This window comes from Pleurodeles waltl, chromosome 3_1 (genome assembly GCF_031143425.1).
Source record: "Pleurodeles waltl isolate 20211129_DDA chromosome 3_1, aPleWal1.hap1.20221129, whole genome shotgun sequence".
Classification (NCBI taxonomy): Eukaryota; Metazoa; Chordata; class Amphibia; order Caudata; family Salamandridae; genus Pleurodeles; species Pleurodeles waltl.
In genome coordinates, this window is record NC_090440.1 from 28,442,478 (window position 1) to 28,464,575 (window position 22,098).

Sequence of the window (22,098 nt, forward strand, 5' to 3'; positions counted from 1 at the left end):
ATATGTCAGTAGATAGTTCTCGAAATAAAGAAGAAAAATGAAATATATAAATAAAAACTGTTTTGGATATTATTTGTAATTGTATAAGGGAAAGGATTAGGTCAGAGGTTTTCAAATTGGGGGGCAGGCCCCCTGGTGGGCCTAAAGTGACCCCAGAGGGCGGGGGTGCCAGGCCCTGGTCAATAGAAGCCTCATGCCTCATTTTTAGTAATGAAAAATGAGCTGGCAGCGGGCCACTTTGGAATGGGCCATCACTAACATCTTTTGTCGTGTATATCCTGATTGGGAGTATGTGTAAAAAGGGTAGCAGAGCTTAACTGTAATGTTTGAATATGTTTAAGCATATTTAAACGAAGCCAATTTAACAGAATGATTGTGAAACATTGAAGGGGGAGGGCGATTTTATTTATTTTTTTTAACATGGGAGGTGTGGCATTAAGCAGTTTGAAGCTGACTGATTAGGTCCTTATAGTTGTGTACATGATATGGGACAGTTAAAATGTATAAGCTTTATGATATAGGAATATACTGTTAGTATTTGAAGTGCAGGGTCAGTTGCTCCCTACATTGAGAGTTGCGAGCGGCCCAAGAGCATCCTGAACTGAAGACCCAGATAAGAGAAAGTGCTCACACTTGTTAGCAAATTTGAGCCCACTCTAATACTACAGATTTGTGAGCGTTTGGGTCGACAAGGCTTAATAAAAGATTTTGTGAAATGTGTCTGTAAATCTAAGTTGTCCATGAAGTGGTCAAATTAATTAACTAACTGATGTTGGGCATTCGGCGTACAAGCCATTAGAGCTGCTTCGTCTGTGTAAAGTAGTACTGGCAGAGGGACGCCCATAATCTTAGGTGTGTCTGGCGAGGTCGTAATTAAATGTGAACTGAGGCTGTTAATGGGGCCATGGGGCGAGTACACAGCCTTGGTGGCTTCCGCGCCCAGTGCTAAACTCATCCGACAATTCACCATTTTTGCCTCACCTGACACTGGCTTTTCTATTAGTGTGAAGAGGGCCTAATATATTTACAAGGGCCACACCTAAAACAAGTTCAATTAGGGTATGCCACAGTTTAAGACTAGTTGACGCAGTTGAATACCGTGAACAAGTCCATGAACGCTACGAAATGTGACGCCCATTTAGCGACGGTGTATTTTCCAGTTATTACGTTTAAATTCAAGCACTGTTCTGTTGTGCCTACACCGGCATGAAACTGTTTAGACAGGCATGCCGAATATTGTTATATGTAGGCCACTCCGGTATTCTGTTATAATGAACCCTCCCAAAGATCTTTGCAGGGATGTCAATCAACGACATAGGGTGATAACAATGGGGCTTTGCACGGTCCCCCTTCTTAAAGACTGGGATGAAAAGTGAACGTAGCCAAATACTGGGAACGGTAGTGTGGATCACGCTGTTAAGCACATTTGTCAGAAAAAGTGGCCCATAAATCCACTTTGCGTTTAATTAGATCTATTGACACGTCGTCGGGGCCAGGGGCTTTATCCCCCTTGGCTCTACTGGATAGCCAGGGTAACCTCTTGCAGAGACTGTATCAGGCATGGGCCAAGCCCCATATCCAACTAACAATGGGTCATGATAGCAATTTGGGGCAAGATAAATTTGCATAAGGTGCGCCACCCATGCCTCACTGTTTATGTGGCAATTTGTACAGGTTATTTTCTAATCAAAGGAGCGCAGATCGGATATGGCTCCCCAAAAGGTTTTACTATCCTTAGAACAGGCCGTAGTCATAAGATCAGTATAATTGTGTTTTCCCTATGCGTCGTGGCTGTTTTATATTGTTCTCGCATTGTAGCTACTAAAAAGCGGTCTCTTGAGTTCCCGGTCAAGACTTTACGCAGTAAGCGATTTAAAGAAGAGCATTCATGGTCAAACCATTGGGGAACCGGAGGCACTGTTCTATTGAGCTTACAAAGGGACTGCCTACTCTTAATGCATAAAGCCTCAAAGTAACTGGCTATGTCGCCTGGGTGAGGAGCCTCTGCCAAACGCCCCAAGATTAGTTTAAAAATTCCTGATATTACTTTCTCCAGAAAGAGAAGCGGGTCTGGTAATGTCTAGCGCAGTATAAGATTATTAATAGACGTTTTCGGGTTGGTGGGAATAGGTACACTTTTAAAAACCTTCCTAGATGGGACTGAAAGTTCTAAAAACAACTGGATTGTGATCCCCAAAACTGGTGTTAATAACTGTGCTACAGTTCACTAGGGGGACGAAAATGAAAGAAATCACCCAGTGACAGTTCCTACCGCTAAAGGTCAGAAAGTCCAGGTCATCAGCCCCCACCATCGTGTTATACAAATCAGCAGAAGCAGTAAATCTTGTCAGTTCCTTGCCGCTCAAGTCCCCACCCTCCCCCACCAACCTGAGCCCTACGTTCTTTAGCGCTTGGCAATTTAGCATTGAAGTTTCCAACCAGACACATATACAGTTGCTGGCCCTTATTGGTTGCTAGATCTACAAGAGAGGAAATTAATTCAAAAAGCCCTGGGAATTTTCGGTTAGGGTGTTGCAAAAATCATTATAGAAATGTATAAGATAAAGAGGTAAAGCCCCCTTGAATAAAAACATTTGGTAATCTTTCCCTGGCACATTTAAAGCTTCAGCAGAGGCGCCAAGAAGCAAACTAATCCATATAGTTGGGCCCCCTGATGCTCGCCCTGCGTGGGATGGATTGGCCGGTAAGCTGAAACAAAGAAAATCTTTAACGGCTATGGGGTTCACATCCCATGTCTCTTGCAATAGCAGTATGTCAAAATAGCTAATATTGGTTAACCAGTCAGGTGATGGTACCTTATTACGAAGCCCAGCAATGTTCCAACTCAAGATTCGTAAGGTAGAGTATTTGCATTTGTCCGCAATGAGAATGCTCTCCAGGTCTTCCAAAACACCTATACTAGGCTGATCAGAGAAGGGCTGTTTCTGAGCTGGTGGACTAACAGAGCGATGTGTTTGTTTACACCCTGGGCGAGTTAGAAAATCTTCCCCTGGCATAGCCCTTGGCTTTATCATGTCAGTCTATAGCGTTGCAATCTGATAAAGGGGCAAACCTGTTAGCACAGATCAAACCTTGAAAAGGGTGGGGCTGGTATGTAGATAAAACAGGTGGAACAAGTGGACAGGTTGCTTAAGTGAGTTTGGAGGCTTATAAAAGTAATCTAAGGGTAGTATGACAATATTAATACTTCTGAAAGAACTTGCTGCATTGGAGCTTAATAGGCTACTCACAATGCTGGGTCACCTAAAATGAACACTAATACAGTCTGCCGGAATATCCTTGGTAGAGGGGCCTAAGCAGCCTACCCTCCCGATCATTATGATCTCGTGCCCCGCTGCGATGTTAAAGCTTTTATTCACCCCCAGCTACTGCACAAACTTGTTCTGTACCTGTTCCTATGTCTCTGTTGGCTCACAGTTCAAAGGGGACATGCCAGCCATTACTAGGACATACTGGCAAGATTCCGATGGTAAGTTTAAAACTATACTGCTGGGCGCGCTGACTTTAGCTTGATCCTTCCCCTGAGTAGCAGATGCTTCATGTTGTTCAGCTGTTGCAGATTGTGTGGTGGACAGGTATCCAGACTCGTCTGGCCTCTAGGTTCTGATAAGATATCTGCAGTCTTCCCTCCAGATCTGGATCATGACGTATTCTGGGCTAAAAACCTAGCGGAATAGGAAGGGTCCATACTCTCTGTCGAAGGCTTGCCGGAGGGTGCACTGTTGTTTGGGTGGCCCACAGGTACAAGGGGACCAGCAGCGGTATTCCCGAGTGTGAGCAAGTTAGCTAAATGGCCTTCAGTCATTGCCAAACGCTCTTTTATGGGACCCAGATGTTTATCCAGAGCCTCTACCATCAGGTTGCATACATACTCAACTTGAGAATCCCCTAAGAGAGACGTGTTGCTTCCCCTCCCGTCAGTCACATAGTTGGTTTGAGCTTCCTTACACATGATACTTTTGCCAATCCTTCTACGTTTGAACACAGGTTCCAAGGGCGAGTTAAGGCAGGTGGTACTAGCGCAAGCAGACCAACTACAAAAATTTGAGCCCTTAGCTATATCACTATACATGGGTTGTGAGTTTTGCACATTAATCCGTACTTCCCCAGTGTGGCAAGATGTTTCTGAGGCTGGACTAGGTGACTCAATAGTACTCTGGTCAATGCACTCGGCTATAGTGTCCTCAGTGCTCCCATTCTTCAAAGAAAGCCTGCACTCCATTAGTGATATTTCATTACTTATGACCCCAATTGCCCTTTCAAGCATAGTGTCAATGCTGGTTGATCAGTGGGTTTGCATGGGGCGACCGTTCACCTTGCGTTTGCCCATGATTTATAAGCTGCCAGGTCCAAAGAAATCACCTGCATTGTAGGGGCGGCTCCTCCATTAGGGCGGAGTAGCATCACCCTCCACCAGCAGCACCTGCTGCAAACCTTTAACAACCAAACAATAATAAACTGTGGGGCATATTTATACTCCATTTGTGCCGAATTTGCCTCTTTTTTTAGACACAAATGTGGCGCAAAACTAACTCTATATTTATATAATGATGTTAGACCTGTCTAACGTCAAAATATTGGAGTTTGCACCATTTTTTAGATGCGTGAACCTACCTTGCGTCAGTGAGATGCAAGGTAGGCGTTCCCATCTAAAAAATGGTGCTTACCCCGCAGCCCCATATTTATCCCTGTGCTAAAATGACGCATGGGTGGGAGGAGGGGCTAAATAGTGGTGCAAAGGTTGCTTTGCACCATTATTGAACTCCTGGGTCAGACCAGGCGTTATGGGACCCATGGACCCATTGCCATGGTTAAACATAATGGAATGGGTCCACAGGTGCCCTCCTCAAGCCCCAGGAACATGCCCACCCACACCAGAGGGACACCGGAGGATGGGGGACCCCATCCCAGTTAAGTAGGGTAAGTATAGGTAAGTGTGTGTATATATATATATATATATATATATATATATATATATATATATATATATATATACATATATATATTTTTTTACATTAAATGCCATCGGGGGCCAAACTTGGGATCCCCTGTGCTGGCCATTGGGGTGGTGGCTTGCGCCATTCCATAAATATGGCACCCGGCTGGCGTTCAGGAATGGTGCACGCCGGTGCTAAACTTTTTGATGCTAGACTTTTTGATGCAAAACTGCGTTAGTGCAGTTTTGCATCAAAAAGTATAAATATGTCCCTCTGTTTATTATCGTTAGGTTGTTAAAAGGGCGGGCCGTGGGGTATGACGAGGGGAGTGCACATGTGTGTTAGGCTGGCCATCTCAGGCTGGCCAAACACACATGCACACAGGGCTGTCTCCAGCCCAGCAACACAGTTGCCGGGCTGGAGAGAGCCTGCACAGGCTCCCAGTCTGCCTGGGAGCACCCTAGCTGGGTGCTCCCAGCCAATCCCGATGCTGCTCTGAGCAGCGTCAGGATTGACACAGGGCAGGCTGGGAGCCTGTGCCTGCCTGCAGCGATGGGAGCAAGAGGAGCGGTGCGGGAGCGGAGCAGGTACGTTTTATTTTTATTTTAAATTAAATTTATTATTAGAAATACAATACCCTGGAAAAGGCAACCACTCTTAAGGAAGGCAAGATTAAGTAAAATATGTGAAATGTAAACAGGAACTAGGTTTCTGACATTAATCACCTTATCAGTTTTAACAGTGATTGATCAGATTTGATCAGTGTTTCTTCCTGTAAAGTTAAGCAAATTAATTTAGGGCCAATATGGAACCGTTTCAAAGCCAGTTTTTAATTATTGCCGGTCTGAGATCTGGTGGGACACACCAGACTAAAACCCTGTTGCTATGTGCTTATTCGAAGGGTTCACCGGCTGTAAGGTGTGCTCTACAATTTTGACTACTGCAATGCATTAGTTTATACATTTACCCCTTCATAACATTTCCAAAAAAGAGTGTTTTTCAAGTTCAAAAACAACAAGGTGATGACTGGAATGCTTTAATTGATCTCAGCCTCTGACAATCACTCGGGCCACATCCCAATCCATTGATTTTTTTGCCCACCATGCAACCTCTATTTGGATCTAGACATACGCAAATCAATCTTGACCCTGCAGTTCATGTGACCAGTCCACCCCAAACTGCCAGGCCAATCCCTCCCTGAACTGGCTAGTTTTGCCCTAGTTAGGGCTCTTCAGCCAGGTATAGCTTGGTTTCAGTGGCAGTGTGATCACGGACCCCTCCCTGTCCCTCTTTAGGCTCCAGGGACCCAATCCTCCGGGGCCTTTCTTTTTTAACAAGGTGAGAGGGACTCACAGCCCCTCTTCCTGAGCCAGTAGTGGCCCCCTGGTGGGTGCCCTGATACTCATCTGAGCCACTCACAAACATTATGTTGGGGGCCACAGGAGAAGCCTCTAGGCCCCCACTACCCCAGCTAGCTCCCCAGTCAGGAACAAACTGGGTGCTGGTGGGAGGCAGCACCATTTCTTTTCTCCTGCCCGAGCAGGAGCAGCATTTTTTACTGCACCTGCCAGGCGAAAGCAAAGTAAATTTTCCTGCTGGGAGAGTGCAAGTGTAGTATGTCCACACGTTCCTGGACAGGCTCCCTAAAACACTATAATGTAATGCGCCCCAGGGGATGGGGGAGGTTCCCAGGGTCAAAAAGTGGCTCAGAGAGGGGGGTCGCGCTCTCCATCTTCTTTTTTAAGATATTAGCCCTAGGGGATGGCTTCACCAGGGCCCGATGGTGGCCCCTGGAGGGGGCGCAAGCCACCATACCCATTATTAAGTAATCAGCCCTGAGGAATAGGAGTCCCAGGGCCCAAATTATGCACGGCGAGGGTGTTGCATGCCCCCCAACCTTTAGTGTGAATTTGGCCCCAGGAAGGGGAGTAGCTTGGTAGAGGGACTCCAATCACACCCCCTCTCTAAATATTATAAAGTAAAAAACCTCTGGGCCATAGATGGTGTTATTCTTTTTTTTTTATGCTGCAGGTGTTTTTTAGTTATATCTCCATGCATGTTAGTTTAATACACTAGGCCGCTGTGCGCCTTGACCTAGATATATTTCATTCAGCTTTGCATTGTGATTTTTACAATAACTAGTTTTATGGTCTTGTTTTAATTTCTTCAGTCTAATTGTTATGCTTAGTTTAGCGTTGTGTTCTCAAACAACACATTCTTGATCACTCCGTGCTTCAGTCAAGGCTACAGTCTGGTACATTGCCGGTAAACGTGGTAGAAGTTTAGTCTCCAACATTCGTAGAAAATACACATCCTTACGTAGGGACATTTTCTTAGAACATCAGCTGTGTTAATTATAAAAACACTTTCTAGTCCCATTACACATCAAGAGGGAGATTCCAGCAAGGGAACCACAACTGTATGCTGAATGCTTCGCAGCAGATGCTGACTCAGATTATAGGCCTTTGCTCAGGTATGAGGGTTGATGTCCTCCCAGGGGAACCTGAAAGGCAGGATTAGAGCTTTACATGCCGTGCTCAAAATATGATTTAGATAGGAAATAGTCCATCGATTCTAGTGGCAATATGAAAGAATTATTCTTATGCTTCACTCTCATCGTCACCATTTTAATATTGTTGTGTTGTGTCGTTCTGGTTATTGCAGCTCACGCTTTGCAATCCAAAATGCAGTTGTTTTATTAAACCAATCTTTAAAACATATACTGCTTTTATTGTCATTTATATATGAGACCGAATTGTGAATGAGAGAACCAGATGCAACCTGAGTGACCACGACTTCCCTGAGAAGTACAATATGTCATGCGCTCGGCTGCCCAATCATCTCTACCTTTCGGGAGAGATGAGACACTGCTAGTTAGCCGGAGCAAAGCCCGGATTTGGAGCGACAAGTGTCACCCACCGTGGATCAGACTCAGTCTCCCACACTGTGGACGATCTTGCTGCTCAAAATCCAGTAGTCTCATTAGAATAATGAGAGCCTACGCGACACTGGATTGCAGCTTTTAAAATCTTTTTTCTTTATATTGCCCCTGGGGAGTTTCTCTAACCCGCGCCCTACAAGGGGTAGGGATGCCTGGTATCTCTAATCTGCCCTCATATCTTTTTTTATTGATTACATTGAGGACAGACTAAGCTGTTGACTAAGCCCTTGAGTCCTGGAATGGCTGCCCGCAGATTTCTTTCTCATGTTTCAACGAGTCAATCAGAGCGCTCAGTCCTGCGAAAGCCTTACTCCCGTGGGGATGATTTGGCAGAACAGGAAAGAAGCCCTGTAGTCCAATCAGAAAACTCTATTTTTTTTATTGGATTCAAGGGACTCTCACAAGAATTCCTCGAACCCAACCGTCTATATATACAAATATTTTTCATCCATAATTTTACACTAAAACACACAAAAAGCATTCTCTCTAGACCAAGATCCAGCTTCCTGGCAAATTTGGTGTAGTTCTGTTCAGTAGTTTTTGCGGTAGCACTGTTAAAAAAAAGTCTATGGAAAATGCATGGGGATTTTGTGTTTTCAGACCCCCACGTTTGTGAGGACTCTTCAAACAGACCTAATGATAGTAGCAAACCAAAAAACCATCTTCCTATGGAAGCACAGACCTAACTATAACTACACACTGGCGTCTGCCAGTGGGTAATAATCCACTGGCGACTGCCAGTGGGTACTAAAGATATATATTGATATATTCACTGAATAAACCAAAGATTAAAGTGAAATTATAGTTAAGTGAAAATGTCAGTTAAAACTGAATGCTTTGAACGAACACAAAAACACTGAAATTCACCTCCTTTTGTGAACTGAAATAACTATTATAACTCATGGGCCTGTCGTGCACAGTGTTGTCATCAATAATATTATTTCAGATGCCATCAGTGATGTTATTAATGATGTCATAGAACATGCCATGAGTGATGTAATGTGTGAGGTCATCCTACCTGCACTTTTACAAGTGCACCACTAATACTTTTTGCAGAGTGTCTTATGACTTGACTGGAGTTAACCCATTAACAGCACACCCAAAGCCTAGAAGCACGCTTGACGCTCCGAAGAGACAACAAGCTAGCTACAGTCTACTCACCCCATTTGTATCCTGGTCCATACGTAAGCACACTTTCACTATGACCCATCTGACTCTAAAATCTTACATGAGAGACAAGGCAGGGACTCTTTTGTGGACTTGCAGTGGCCCATATGCAGGGCACACATAACCCCAACACACCCCAGACACAGTCTCATTTGCTACACACACAAAGAGCTGCCACATATGAGTTAGACTGGGCGTTGCTCCACTGAAGGATTCCAGTGTCAGAGGTGGCCCAGGAGAAGGCTTTATAAACTCTTTGACAATTTTCCAAGTCCTTCCAAGACAGTCTATGGAGAGCCACGTAACACACAACAAAACTGCAAGCTTTGCAATGGACTTCACTTGACACCACCTATATTCCTGATGCATCATTGAATTTTAGATGCTTACCACAGTCTATCATTAAAAAGCTAAACCAACTCTGTACTCTCCAGACATAATCCTGCTGAAGGCACTGAACTTCTCTGTATCACCTTTCTTGCTCTGACTCAGCTTCAGTTTAAATAATAAACTCAATCAACAATGTCCTGTTGCAGCTAGCATAACTTGTCCACCTGTTCACTGGTGTCCTGAGACTGATAGACTCATAGTGGTGTCCTGATCTGTTTTGTTTTATCCTTCCACTGTTGGACATGTTGACATACTTTTGGGGTTTTGTTTGGGAGGAATGTAGTGTCTTGAAGACAGGCCAAATCCACCACCTCTCTCAGAGGGCTCTCCCCATGCCTGCATCCACCCATCCACACGCAGGCATCACCACTCAGGTGACCATGCTAATAAAAATTAACTGTCCGTATGTGCCACCACTCCAGTTACTGATTGAATGAAGTTCCTTCGTCGTTTGTTTACTCTAGTGAGGACCTAGGACTCATTACATCACAAAAGGTGGGGTGGAGGGAGGGGCAGTCCGCACATAAGGCAGCAATGTCACCAGGTCCCTCATAATGAGGCACTATAAATCTGTGTATGGGGCGTTGGCTGTCCTGGTAGGGAGACCAACTGAAATACTCGGACGGTGGTATACATTTTTGGTGTAAACTAGACACAATATCTTAAAGTTTATTTGTTTATGAATTGGGAGTTAGTGCAGAGACACTAGTAATAGGGTAATATAGTCTCATCCATAGAGGCCCAGTGAGAGGCTGGAGTTTGGATGACCTGAAGTCTGTCGTGACGTTTTGGGAAGATCAAGAAAAGCTGCATTTAAATAACCAACTTGTGACGATATCAGACCTCATATAATGTTTTTAAATGAACAGACATTGTGAAGAGGAGAGACCCGGTATGCTCTCATTTGAAACATTTGTCCATTTAAAGTATTGCAATCATCACTATATAAGGGAATGAAAAGAAGTAGAGTAGTGTATGCATAGTGCTCAAGTGGGAAAAGCCAGCTTTAGTTAATGGTCCAATGACGTCAAATCTATGTGGAATCAAGCATAACTGCAAAGTTTTGACAAAGTCATTTAGAATGGGAGACTCTCCGTTTCTTTACCTGAAATGTTTCTGCTATTATAAGGTTTTATTTCTGAGCAGCAAGATCTCAATTTTATCTCTGATTAATTCCAGGCTATTATGGCCCCTCAAAATATCAATTGCTAACAAGCAGTGCTGTTGATTGTTGATCGTGGAAGAGTATTATTACATACAACCTGTGTGTCGCTGACTCCTTCCCCTTTGTGAATGGCATAGAAAATATTTTTTCAGAGCAGGCAGTGGTCCCACAGATCTCTGCCTGCTCTGAAAAATTGAAAAGAAAGCTTTCCATTTTTGTTTTTGAAATGCATCTCGTTATCCTTTAAGGAAAACAGGCTGCATTTGAAAAAAACAAAAACTGCTTTATTGTCTCCATCAGGCCACCATCCCTGTGAGGGCGGCCACTCCCAATGGGGTCACAAATTGCAACCTACCTCCTAAATATTAGTGAGGTAGGTCATTTGCGACCCCATTGGGAATCGCAAACAGTGTAAAGTGTTGTACATCTGGTTTTGCGAGTTGCAAATTGTGAGTCGCTAAGACTCGCAGTTTGCAAGTCGCAAAACCGGATCTTTGTACATGTGGCCCTGAGTCTTCCAATAGTTGTAGGTAGAGATTAAACAATAAAGGGTAGAAAGTGGAACCATGTCGGAAAGCACAAGGCGATGATGAGTAAATGGGGATGAAGCTAATGTAACCAGCTCAGTCCTGTTTCTCAGCAAGCCTTGCAGCCTGGCAGTGCTGTGGCTTGACACTAAGATCACTCATGCTAGCAGTTAAGATCATGATATCAAATGCCGCAGAAAGATCCAGGAGAACCAATTCCATAAAGATCCCTCATTGGAATGGCAGAGCATATCCCCCAGAGGAGACCCTACCACAGACTCTACTACTGGCGGGACAAACCCTTGCTGAGCAGAATGAAGTATACAATTGGTTTCAATATAATTCTTCAGCTCACTTGAGGATTTCAGATTTATAAGGCGATTAGGTAATAGGGAGGTATTTAAATAGAGTATTGGGATCTAATGTTGTCTTGTTCAGTAACGAAATTGTCAGAATTGAAGCTGTGGAGTAATATAGGTGTGACATATGCCAGTAAAGGATCAAGTTTACAGAACTCATTTTCTTGCAGAAGGACACTCATTGCCTAATATCGGTGGCTTTTAATGGCATGAGTAATCAAGCATTTGTTCTAAGTTTTTACACTGCACCATAATAACCCTTCCTCCTGGCTGTATCATCTATACATTGAGTAAATTGTTTCCTTTTGGCATGAAATAGGTGGGTATGGTAAAGGCCCTTGTCAAACGCTTACCTTCCATAGTGCATCACTGAGCTGTAGTCATATGCAAGGCCCAGGTTGTTCGTTTCTGGCTCCACTTTCACAAAGTTGCTTACATAGACTACCAAGGAGAAGACAAAATACAACTGATCAAGCTTTGCACCAGAAAACAGAAGCCAAAGGAGGTATAATTGGTGATTTAAGCATACATCCACAAAACCACAATCCAACAAAATCATCACAGCCCCCAATTGTGGTCAGTGGCCAAAATATTGGATCATGCTGTGGGAATGAACATCTGCCAACCCTCAAAACTCCCAAAACAGAGGAAACACCGAGCACTGTACCTTGTGGAATGTATTTCCAGATGATGTCCACATACTCATCTCTGTCACTCCTTGTTTGCTCGTGGACAAAACCAAGGACATGATTGAGTTCATGTTGGGTGATCCCTTTTGTGACACAACCACCTTTCAGTAGGGACAATTCTTGTGGACCTCCGACTCTTCCAAGATAAGACCAGCAGCTGGAAGAAACTTTTGATAGTGAGATGTTGCTAAGTTGGAGTGCTCAACATGAATTTTTCATTTTGTGCTTGGTGCTTTCATGAAATGTAAACAGTGTTGCTTGGAGTTCTCAAGATAATTTTTTTCCTTTCTCAGAACTGCAGTGCTGGATTTCCTCCCTAACTCTCCCTGTTGTAAAATATATCACTGCATGGTCACCTGCCTACACCTCTCAGTCGGCACTTTAGCACTATTCTTATTAAGTATTCTTTCAATAATGTGGCCTCATTAGTGTCATTCAGACGGAGGTGTTTCGAATACTTACTTGATGTTACTGAAAACGAGTCAAAAGTATTAACCACCTACTTTAGATATCAAAATATAACACCTTTGATGCCCAGTACAATTACTAAATTGAACTTTGTTCTTCTATTAATGGGGCAAGTATAGAAGTGTACAGTGTAAATGTGTCCTTCACGTCTACTGTAGTATATTTGATGGATCTCAAGCAGTAAGGTGAACCCAATTCCACCACACTGAGTGAACTTTGATAAGTTAATAAACCACCTCTGGCAAGCCTCCCTGAGCCCATCCCCACACATAAAGTTCCCATAGACATATTGTGGCACTGGGCTTCTAGATTGCAATATATATGTCCAAATAGGGTTGCTAAAAATCCTGGATGGTCCAAGCCACCAGGTGTTTGTCAGTTCTGTCTTGGTCAACAAAAAAGCAGTGTTTATTCATGTATTTGGAGCACATTAGTTAGCCGGCATTAGCCACACATTATTTAGCCTTACCTAAGCAAAGTCTCAGAGCACATGACTTAATATATAAAACTGAGAGAAAGGAACAGATGAACTGTCCTTCAATAGGAAACAGCCAGACATTAAAGGCTGCCTGACACTCTTACCAGACAGCATATATTTAGATCTTCTTTAGGTGATAAAACAGGAAGGTTTTGGGTAAGCCTCCTGAAATGTAGAATTAATGACCTTATTTGGAAAAAAGACTGAAGAGTGAGTTTATACCTTTACTAAGATTTCTTCCAGTGTAACTCTCCTGAAATATAGATTTGGTGATCTTAGTTGGCTTATTGCACAGCCAGTGATGATTTTCACTTCTAATGTAGTTATTCATGTAGACAATTTGTAAAGTGCTTAATATCAGTAACACAGCCTCCGAATAGTTCAGTTTAAAGAAGTCGTGTGTAGCATCCATAGTTTGGGTAAGCAAAGTTTCAGAATGTGCCTAAGTTTTGTCCCTTTAGCTCCCACTGACTGGCCCTCCCTCACTTGCTTTAGTGGTTTGAAAGCTCATTGATGGGTCAGATGTAGTGTGGCTAAGTGAAGGTTTCCCTTTGGAATATAGTGAAGTTCCAGCTTTAGTAGATCTCCAGGGTCATTTCTAAAAATCTGTCCATTGTAGTGTCATAACCTTAACATTTGATATTATCCACCAAAGAATATTAAAAATTATACGAAAGCAATTTATTAATTGAGGTGGATGGTAGTCCACAACAAGTAACAAAGTCACTAACTTGTTAAGTCTAGGGCAGAAGTACCCTCACCAGTGTCAGTCTGGGAGTCCTCTCCTGTCAGAGCATGTAGCACCTGGCTCTTTTGTCCTACCACTATGAATGGCATCCACCTCCTACCCCTTTAATCGTCTCCTGGGCCTTTGTACCCTCTGTTTAGGGAGAGAGCTTCCAAAACCAGTGTTTCTATGGAGGACATCACTCCTGGCTTTTTTCTCATCTCTGGGAACTTTCTGCCAATGATGCAATCTATGGCCAAGTTGGGCCAGACAATGACTCTTCTCTGTATAATTACCCCCCCCCCATTGATTCTAAAGATATCAAGGACACGGTGCCTATAGGCATTCCTGGTCCTGCAAACATGTCCTAGTCTATAATATTCAGGGGAAACTAGCCTTTCCTCCACTCACAGGTATACTGCTGAGCAGTGACAGGGATCCTATTCACTGCGACCCTCTGGAAGTGATTCAAACCACCCTCAGCTTATCTTCTGGGTTCACCTCCCACCAAAGGGATACTCTCCTCTGAGTAATCCTCAATCAAAGCCCCTGTGGAGTGCCAGCTAATATTAACCTTCCTCTTCGAGACTGCAGAATCTCCCTCTTAGTGTCCGGGCTGCTGGCAGCCAAAGCACATATCCCCCTCAAAGAGATTTGTCCCCTTGGGTTCCCACTTCCCTGCTTTTAGAAGTGGTTTGGGACTCTTAACCCACTGTCAGATATTAAGGCCCTAAGTATTTTTCTTTTTAAGACTATGTCCTTGCTTCCTTTCCCCTGGGTGGGCCTGTCTCCCGCCTGCCCCTCTTATGATAACTAATAGCATCTTATGGACACTCTAGTTTTCTACCACATATCATCTGCCCTTCCATGTTATCTCAGACCAGAAAGCTTTGAGTTCACTAGATGCTGGTGGAGCTCTGAAGAACAACTAATCAAGCTATATAGCCCATTAAAAGTATCCAGGGTATTGCCCTCCTCCCAGCCTTCCCATGCCTTCAATGAGATATCTACAAAATTGATCTAAGTTTGTTGTGACTCTGTGTGTGTGTCCCAGAACGTCTTCTGGTACTCTTCAGGTCTTGAGACCAAACTTTAGCACAAGTGCATCCTTCATGTGTGTGTGTTTGAGTCAACTCTCTTCTCCAGTATTGTATTTGTCATGGATTCACATGCTTGAATCATTCCCCGTCGTCAAAGTGGGAGTCCCACTGTAACTTAAAAAAGCATTATATATTTATCACTATCATAGGCTATAATGGCAATAAAAAGGTCAGTTTAATAGCCTATTCATGTCCTTTTTAAAAAAAGGATGAAACTTGAACCATAACTAATCAGGGGATAGCACCCTCTAGAACACTCCCAACAGAGGCTGAGCCCCCTCAGATTTTCTACTGCACGTCATGTGAAGGGAGTCTCCCTGAGCGTTGCTCAGTTCTTCAGCTTTTACTTCTTTTTGGATCATCCAAGATTATTTTTCCTGTTTCATTTCTCTAAACCTGGCTCTAATATGTCACAGTAGCAGAGAACAAGGTAAAAGACTACATAAATATGTCAAACCTTTTCCTCAAATACTCTCACTTTCTGAGAGATTAGGCTATTATTGGGACTACAGAATCTTAAATCTGTCACTAATATTGAGGACAGTGAGGATTCCTTCACCTCACAGGAGAGGTCTGAGGGAGGCTTTGCACCAGACTCCGCAGAAGGCGCGCAGAAGCCATAAAAAGACTTACTTAAGAATAACTTCGACAGATTGTTCAGGATCTACACCTACCTTCTTCCCCAATACCTTTAATACCAAAGATTCTCACCAAGAAGAAAGCAAAGCAGTGTTGTCTTGTCCTGATAGCCCCCAGGTGGCTAGGGCAGCATTGGTTGGCTGAGCTTCTCCTGCTATCAGAATACAACCACATTCACCTACCATCATTCTGTAAACTTTTAACAATAAACCAATGCCAGGCCCTTCATCCTGACCTGACTTCTCCCCTCTTATGCGCACAGCTTCTAAATTCCATCAGTTCAAAGATCTCAATATTCCTCAGGACTGCAGGTGTATAATCTCCAAGTCAAGGAGGAAGCCACGATAAAGACATGTAAACGTTAATGGAAATGTTTCTGCCTATGGCGCCAGAAAATCAAACCTAGTTCCTCTACTATCATAATCTGGCAAATAACTATCCTATCTCCTCTCACTAGCTCAGTCACAGTTGGTACATGTGTCCATTAATGTATGGCTTACAGCAATATCAAGATATAGATGTTTATCAAATTTCCTCTTTCAACTCTTGCGGAATCATTAACCGGTTTATAAAAGATTTATTCAGTGTTTTCCTACAGTAAGGGCTCCTTCCTCAGAGTGTCACCTGAAGATACTTCTATTTCAACTCATCAAGAGTTCATTCGAACCCATTCACAGAACACACCTCATATTTCTCACATGGAAGGTCGGCTTGGTACTAGCACTCACACCGAAAAGTAGGGTAGAGGAGATGCAGGCTTTCTCAACTCAAGAGCCTTCTTGCGTCTCACAAGCAATTTAGTACTTCCCTGAACCAATCCATAGATTTATTCCTATGGTTCCTTCAGAATTTGCCTCAATGAACCTATCATATTTCTGACCTTTCTCCCGAATTCAACATCACCAGCTGAGAGGTCTATTCATGCTCTAGGTATCAAGTGATATCTAAAATTTCCATTTGCATCGCAATAAACAACTCATGTAAACTGACCAACTTTTGGACTCAGAGAGTCACACTCGTAAGGGTGCTGTAGTCACAATGGCAACCATCGTTCAATGAATTTCAGCTGCAATCCCCTCACAGAGAAAATAGGGTGCATTCAACTGGGGCAGGTTCCACTTCAACTACTTTGTTTGCGTAAGTACCTCTGGAGAAAATATGTTGTGCTGCAACTTGGAAAAGTGTGCATATAATTCATGCAGCATTAATACCTTGAATCAGCACAGCTCAGTCATACAGCTGTTGGATAGGTTTTACTATACCACTTACTTCATTAATGGGAGCCTCTTTTGGTTCCATGTGTTTATGTATGCATGCAGATTTTAATGTATGATACGTATATAGAGGAATATATATATAAATGTTAAATATGACTGTTAGTTATATATTTTCTACCCACCATCTGCTATTTGTGCTAATACTATAAGATATACAAATACAGTAACTGCTTGCTATTCTGATTCAAGCATGCAAATCTATGAAAGATCTAATACTGAAGAAGAAAATAAGTTACTTACTTGTAGCTGTAGCTCTCCAGTATTGATATATTTCATAGATTCACATGCCACCCACCCTCCTCCCCAGAGAGGCTCCCCTTATAGTTCGGGATTATCTATTCCCACTTGTGCTTGAAAATCTGAGGGACTCAACCTCTGCTGGGAGTGTTCTAGAGGGTGCTGTCGCCTGATTGGTTATGGTTCAAGGTTGGTCCTTTTTAAAAAAATGACATCAATAGGCTATTAAACTGACCTTGTCATTGCCATTTTAGCTTATGATAATGATATATATACTGCTTTATTATTATTAAGTTACAGTGGGACTCCCACTTCGACGGGGAGTGATTCAAGGATGTGAATCTATGAAAGATATGAATACTGGAGAACTGCAGTTACAAGCAAGTAATTTATTTCCTTCCTCAAACTCCCACAATCATGCTCTCCGGTGCTGCTTGTCTACCCTGCACATTGTTAATGCTCTCCCATAGAAGGCGATACATTTGTCAATATCATTCTGGCCATAAAGCTACAAACCTCACGTCTGGGCAAGTGAGGGGCGTGTAACCGTCTCCACTCCCTCCATAGATAGCTCAAAACTGCTGCTGCCATTTTCATGACACTGGACAGGTCCTCATATGGCCTTATTCTCCTCTAAGACCAGCTTCTTTTCCTCTAGTACTAGCTTCTTCTCGAGAATTGTCACTTTGACTGAAGCTCACTTGCTGACTGCTTGTTGATGGACTCCATCTGTCGCATGGCCAGCTCAGAAGGCTTAAGCTGTTGTGCCTGCATCACTCCCGGCCTTGGATCATGAAATAAAGAGTTCATTTTGAGACAGGTTATTCCCTGTCACCTCTTTAAATTGGCTTTCCTTATTCCTCCTGTCTGAGGAGTAGGTAGCTATAGGACTTCTTGCCAACCATGAGGGCTTTGTGGAAATCCTCTTTCTTCAGCATTGAATCGTTCATAGATTCACATGCATGAATGATTCCCCGTCGTCAAGATGGGAGTCCCCGGTACCATAACAAGTAGTGTACATTATACTAATAGGCTAAAAAAGGAATTCAAAATTCAATTTAACAGCCTATCCATAGTCTTTGATAAGAAAAGAAGTAAAGCTATGCACTGACCAATCAGGCACCCTCTAGAACCCTTAACACAGAGGCTCCAGTTCCTCAGATTTTCTACCGCACGTCAAGTGATAGGAGTCTCCCTGAGCTCTGCTCAGTTTTTCTCTTCATATCAGCTAACCTCAACTGAATACTTCTCAGGTCAGCTTTAAATTTTAATTTATTACAGCCTGGGACACTCGGACTATGTCAAGATCTCCAAGAAAAGGCCTTTTTAAGCCATGTAACACCTATGACAAAATGAGAATTTACTCAGAAGACCTTCACAGAGAGTGTATTTATTGTCTCTATCCAGAACATAAGGTCGTGGACTGCAAAATCTGTAGAACTTTCTCACAGAAAACCCTAAAAGACAGAGAAGGAAGCCTACTCTTATGGTTACAGAAACGTAAATCAAAGGAGCATATATTCTCTGGGGAAGAGAGTGATGACTCTTCGCAAACTGAGAAATCCCACAAGAGAGAAAGAGCTTTGGAAGCAGAGCCTTTATAGCCCCACAGAAAACACTTTAAAAATCTCAAGGGAAAGAGATAGTGCCAAATAAGAAATCCTCCTCAAGAGTCTCTTCAACAGCGGCTACCAGAGAAAGGTCCGTCAAGAACCTTTCAAAATCACTTCCTTCTACAACAAAAATGATTTCTGAGAAAAAATAAAAAATTAAAAAAATTTCATTACTGTCAACGACAGTCTCTTTGACTGTATAGTCAATGACATCTACTACCATAACAATGACTTTCACAACGGCGGCATCACCTATGATAATGTCCTCATCTCCATTGTTGTCAGTGACCATTGTATCCTGCAAGATTACGACAAGGGCTTTGTCAACTAAAAAAAAGTAAAGTGCTAACGTCGACGAGCTCAGTGACTACAGCTACAGTGACATTCTTACCGTTGACGATACCACCGTCGACAAGGGTTATCACAAAGACATCTCCGTTGATGACACTACCATCCATGACATCATCGTCGACGAGACCACCGTCGACTACCTCATTGTCAACGAAACCAACGTTGACGACGCCATCGTCGACGATACTATTATCGTCACCGTTGACGAGGTTACCTATAACAACCACGCTGTCTTCAACTCCCTTGATACCTGTTGCTGGCCTGTCGCCTGCAGACCAGCTATTAATTCACCAAGTAAAATCACACCATTTCCACAGCATTATCTATTAGATGACGAATCGGAGGATGAAGGACCTTTTGGAGTATCGCACAGCCCCTCCGATTTGCACGTTTAGTACCAGGATGATGAACAAGATGATGACCGGTTCTATCTTTCCAACGTTTACATCACTGAGAATGTACAACATGGCTACCAGCCCAGCTCACCACATAATATTCAGGATCAAACAATCCAGATGCCACAGGACTTGATGTTTAACCTGCAAGCAATGCTGCAGGACTACTATAAACGCTTTCCCGAACCTGCACAATCTGCACCTCCACTGCAGCTTCAAACACCAGGGAGATCACCTGGGCAAATACCGCCTACTCATCCTACTATGCTATCTTTTTCAGGGATTTCGCTATCTACAATGTCATTAGGGGATCTTCCGCCAGATGACCAGCATACATCGCAGGATGAACAGGAGGAGGAAGGAGAAAAAAGAGATCAAGTCTCCATGTCTTCAGAGTGGGACAACTATGTCATACAACCACCATCACCAGCACAGCCACCTCCTGTGGACTCTCCACCAGATGACATTGGTGGCTTTCATAGCATAATGGAGCGTGCAGCGAAAAGGTTTCAGTTACCTCTAACTCTAAACAGACAAACTGTTTCCTGTATGATTTTAACCCAGAGCCAAGAGAGAAATCAGTGAAAGCAATTCCCGTAATAGATTTTATCTGGCAAGAAGGTATCCGTACTATGAAGAATCCAGCCACCATTTCTGCAGTTATGCCTAGACTGGATAAGAAATATAAAGTACCAGACAATGCGCCAGCTTCTTTAATCAGACATCTGAGGCCAGACTCTGTTATAAGTCAAGCTGCCCAGAGGCGTTCCAAAAATCCATTGGCACCCATCCCTCCTCGCCGCCTCAACTCTATTGGAAAATGATTTTCAAGTAAGGCAGGGCTTGCAGTTCGTGCAGCTAATTCTCTTGTGATTCTGGCAAGGTTCGATAGACAGATGTGGTCGGATATGTCACAATACATGGATCTCCTTCCAGAAGAATCTAGAGAGAAAACCAGAAAGATTCTCCTAGAAGGTCAGAAGGCTTCTGCCGATATAACAGACTGCGTAATTGACATCTCCACAACAGGTTTTGGGCAGCTGGCAGGAGCAGCTGTGCTCAGAAGACAAGCCTGGCTAAAAGCCACATCCTTTAGGAGCAAAATTTTGGATATGCCTCATGATGGCGAATCATTATTCGGGAAGCACATAGATGATACCTTACAGGCTATTAAAACTGATACCCATACAGCCGGGTCCTTGGGTACGTTACAATCGAAACTGCAACCCTTTCGAGGAGCCAGAGGCAGGCGTACCTTTTTCTTTCGGGTCGGTTTTCAGCCGTATAGGCAGAAATACCAGCCCTACCAAGGACAGTACTGTTCTCAATACTCTCAGCAGTATAGACAACCACCTACTGCAGCCTACAAGCAACTAACTAGGGGGAAACAACTCACCAGAGGTTGAGATTATTCAAGGAAACAATGCCCTAACACCAGTGCCGGCTACCCCACATTCTAAATTGCCTCACAGATTAGGAGGTCGAATCTTCCAATTTTTACACCAATGGGCTACTATAACAATGGACAGATGGGTACCAGATGTCATATCTCGAGGGCACATCGTCAAATTTATCAACAAACCAACAAATCTCTCGACCAAGGGTTCACCCCTCCACGTCTAAAACAGCTACGAAAAGAAATTTCCCTCACAATAGCAAAAGGAGCAATAGAAAGAGTTTCATATACTCAAAAGGGATTGGGATTTTATTCCCGTTTCTTTCTGATCAAGAAAAAATCAGGAGATTGATGTCCGATATTAGACCTTCGCAAACTGAACAAATATTTCATATCTCTTGGATGGTTACCTTACATGACATTTTGCACCTTCTGAGCCATGGCGACTATATGACATCTATCAACCTCAAAGATGCATATAATTCCACATACTGATTCATGCAAGTCATCGAAAATATTTACGATTCCAGATAGCCGGCGCACATTTCAGTTCAAGGTGCTCCCCTCTGGTTTAAAATCAGCCCCTTGAATATTTACAAAGATGCTAGCCCCAGTGGCAGCACATCTAAGGCAAAAAGGAGTTCAAGTATTCCCATACTTGGACGACTGGTAGATCAAAGCACCATCACAACAATCAAACACAGAGCACACAAACATGTGCCTCAAATTGTTCGACAAGTTGGGTCTCACTACAAACCTTCAAAAGACCTCCCTCATTCCAAAGACAGAGATAACCTTCCTAGGTGCAGTTATCAACACCAATACAGACAAGGCAACTGCCTTGTTGGACAGACAGATAAAAATGCAACAATTGGCCACAAACTGATCAAAAAAGAGTCAGTTTCAGTTGGAACATACAAATCATTTCTAAGAATGCTCTCTTCTTCCATCCCTTTAATCCCGAACTGCAGACTTAGCATGAGACCACTGCAAGAAGAGTTAGACAGGCAGTGGAAATAATCTCGGGGCTCCTTTGACGACATCATACAAATAACAGTTGCCACGAGATCCTCCATACAATGGTGGACGCAGAGGAACAACTTGGCAGAAGGTCTAACATTTCTGTCCCAAGTAACGGACTACGAAATAACAACAGATGCGTCTCTACAGGGCTGGGGCGCACACTTGCAGGACCTTTCCATCAGTGGAAAATGGGACAAG

At 43.2% G+C, this 22,098-nt stretch overlaps 1 protein-coding gene across 1 annotated transcript in view; it reads right to left on the reverse strand.

The window, feature by feature from the left end:
* The window catches only part of LOC138283715 (embryonic protein UVS.2-like), a 630,013-nt gene that overhangs the window by 336,335 nt on the left and 271,580 nt on the right, over positions 1-22,098 (reverse strand). Inside the window, exons 6-7 of the mRNA XM_069221759.1 lie at positions 12,175-12,353; positions 11,861-11,948 (exon numbers count right to left, since the gene is read on the reverse strand). Coding sequence (XP_069077860.1) covers positions 11,861-11,948; positions 12,175-12,353 — 267 coding nt within the window. The remainder of the gene's footprint in view (positions 1-11,860; positions 11,949-12,174; positions 12,354-22,098) is intronic.